We start from the raw sequence: 1509 nt of genomic DNA, 5'->3' as shown, positions 1-1509 counted from the left end.
GGAGGGTAGTTTAAAAAGAGACTGGAACCCTGACTCGAGGGCAAGAGGGGAAGGCTGGGGGTATGGCTGGGTCTGTGCGGGGTTCTGATCTGAGGCTTTGGACGAAATGTAAGGGCCTTTAATGAGGGTGACAGGTGTTTGGGTTTGGAGGAGGGCTTTAGGGGCAGTTAATGAGGGGGGGCTTGAGGTTTCAGAGAAGGATGTTAGGGAAACCTATCAGGAGTTAGTATAAAGGAGAAGGGCATCGGCTAACCCGGGACTGGAGAAGGACGGGGGTTGAGGAGGATGGGTCCTGTGAGCAGGAAAGGAGGCGGCAGAGGCGCGGAGGGGATGCTCTCAGGATCGGGGAGAACAGGGAGGAATGGGGGCTGGAGCCAGGCAAGGGCATCGAGGCCTCCACACGCCGGTCAGGACTAAATGGGCATTCGGGTGGGCGCTGGGGCTCAGGAGCCGAGGATGGAGCTGGAGCTGGGCACTGGCCTCAGGGACCTGGGTGGCGATAGGAGGCAGAGGGCTCGTCACAGGAAGGGATGTTCATATTCAGGGACAAGAGAAGATGGCGGAGGCATTTGGAAAGGAGGCAGGGCAAGGAGCTTCCTAGGGACTAAGCTAGGGAGCAGGGGAGCGATGACCAGAGGGGGACAATTGGGTGAGGACAGAGGGGTTTTTTAAAAATATATTTTATTGATTTTTCACAGGGAGGAAGGGAGAGGGATAGAGAGCTAGAAACATCGATGAGAGAGAAACATCAATCAGCTGCCTCCTGCACACCCCCCACTGGGGATGTGCCCACAACCCAGGTACATGCCCTTGACCGGAATCGAACCTGGGACCCTTGAGTCCGCAGGCCGACGCTCTATCCACTGAGCCACACCGGCCAGGGCGAGGACAGAGTTTTAACGGCATAGAAGACTCCTGACCATGGAAGGGGTAGGAGGAGGGGGCAGCAGGGGCATTGAGCAATGGAATTGGGATACAGAACTACAGAGAATGGGGTCTTTGGAGGCTGGGAAAGAGCAAGGAATGTCTGGGTGGGAAGACTGATGAGGACGTTGGAGAGAGAAGTTACAGGCACGTGGGCTTCCTGTGGGTGTCTGTACGGGTGGGTGTTGAAGGTCAGGGAGGTGACGACAGGATAGGAGAGCAGGGCCGGATAGGGGCTTTGGAGGAGGAGCAAGGGCCACAAGAGTAAGAAGAAACGGAGGGGCAGGGGGGCAGGGGTAGGGTGTGTGGTAGCCGCAGAACTCGGTTTCATCGGGAGAAATGTTGGGGTGCAGGGGGCGGCTTGGCGCCCTGGAGGAGATGAGGCACAGGCTGGGAGCACCTTTCACTGACAGTAGGAATTTGAGGGACATGCGGGGATGTTGATGGAAAGCAGGTGGAAGTTCTGGGGGGCAGGGAGGGGGGCCTCTGGGGGTCCAGCCCTGATGCTCCTCTTGCCCCCCCAGAGCCCCCGCTGCTGGAGGAGAAGGCCCCGCCCTCTCCGCCGCCTGCCCCAGCGCCCCAGCC

At 58.8% G+C, this 1509-nt stretch overlaps 1 protein-coding gene across 1 annotated transcript in view; it reads left to right on the top strand.

The window, feature by feature from the left end:
* The window catches only part of PRR12 (proline rich 12), a 44225-nt gene that overhangs the window by 7977 nt on the left and 34739 nt on the right, over positions 1–1509 (top strand). Inside the window, 1 exon segment of the mRNA XM_015565449.1 lies at positions 1449–1506. Coding sequence (XP_015420935.1) covers positions 1449–1506 — 58 coding nt within the window.

Source organism: Myotis davidii, unplaced genomic scaffold (assembly GCF_000327345.1).
Source record: "Myotis davidii unplaced genomic scaffold, ASM32734v1 scaffold2100, whole genome shotgun sequence".
Taxonomy (NCBI): Eukaryota; Metazoa; Chordata; class Mammalia; order Chiroptera; family Vespertilionidae; genus Myotis; species Myotis davidii.
Note: the sequence above shows the minus strand (reverse complement) of the source record. Positions and strands in the feature narration are given on the sequence as shown.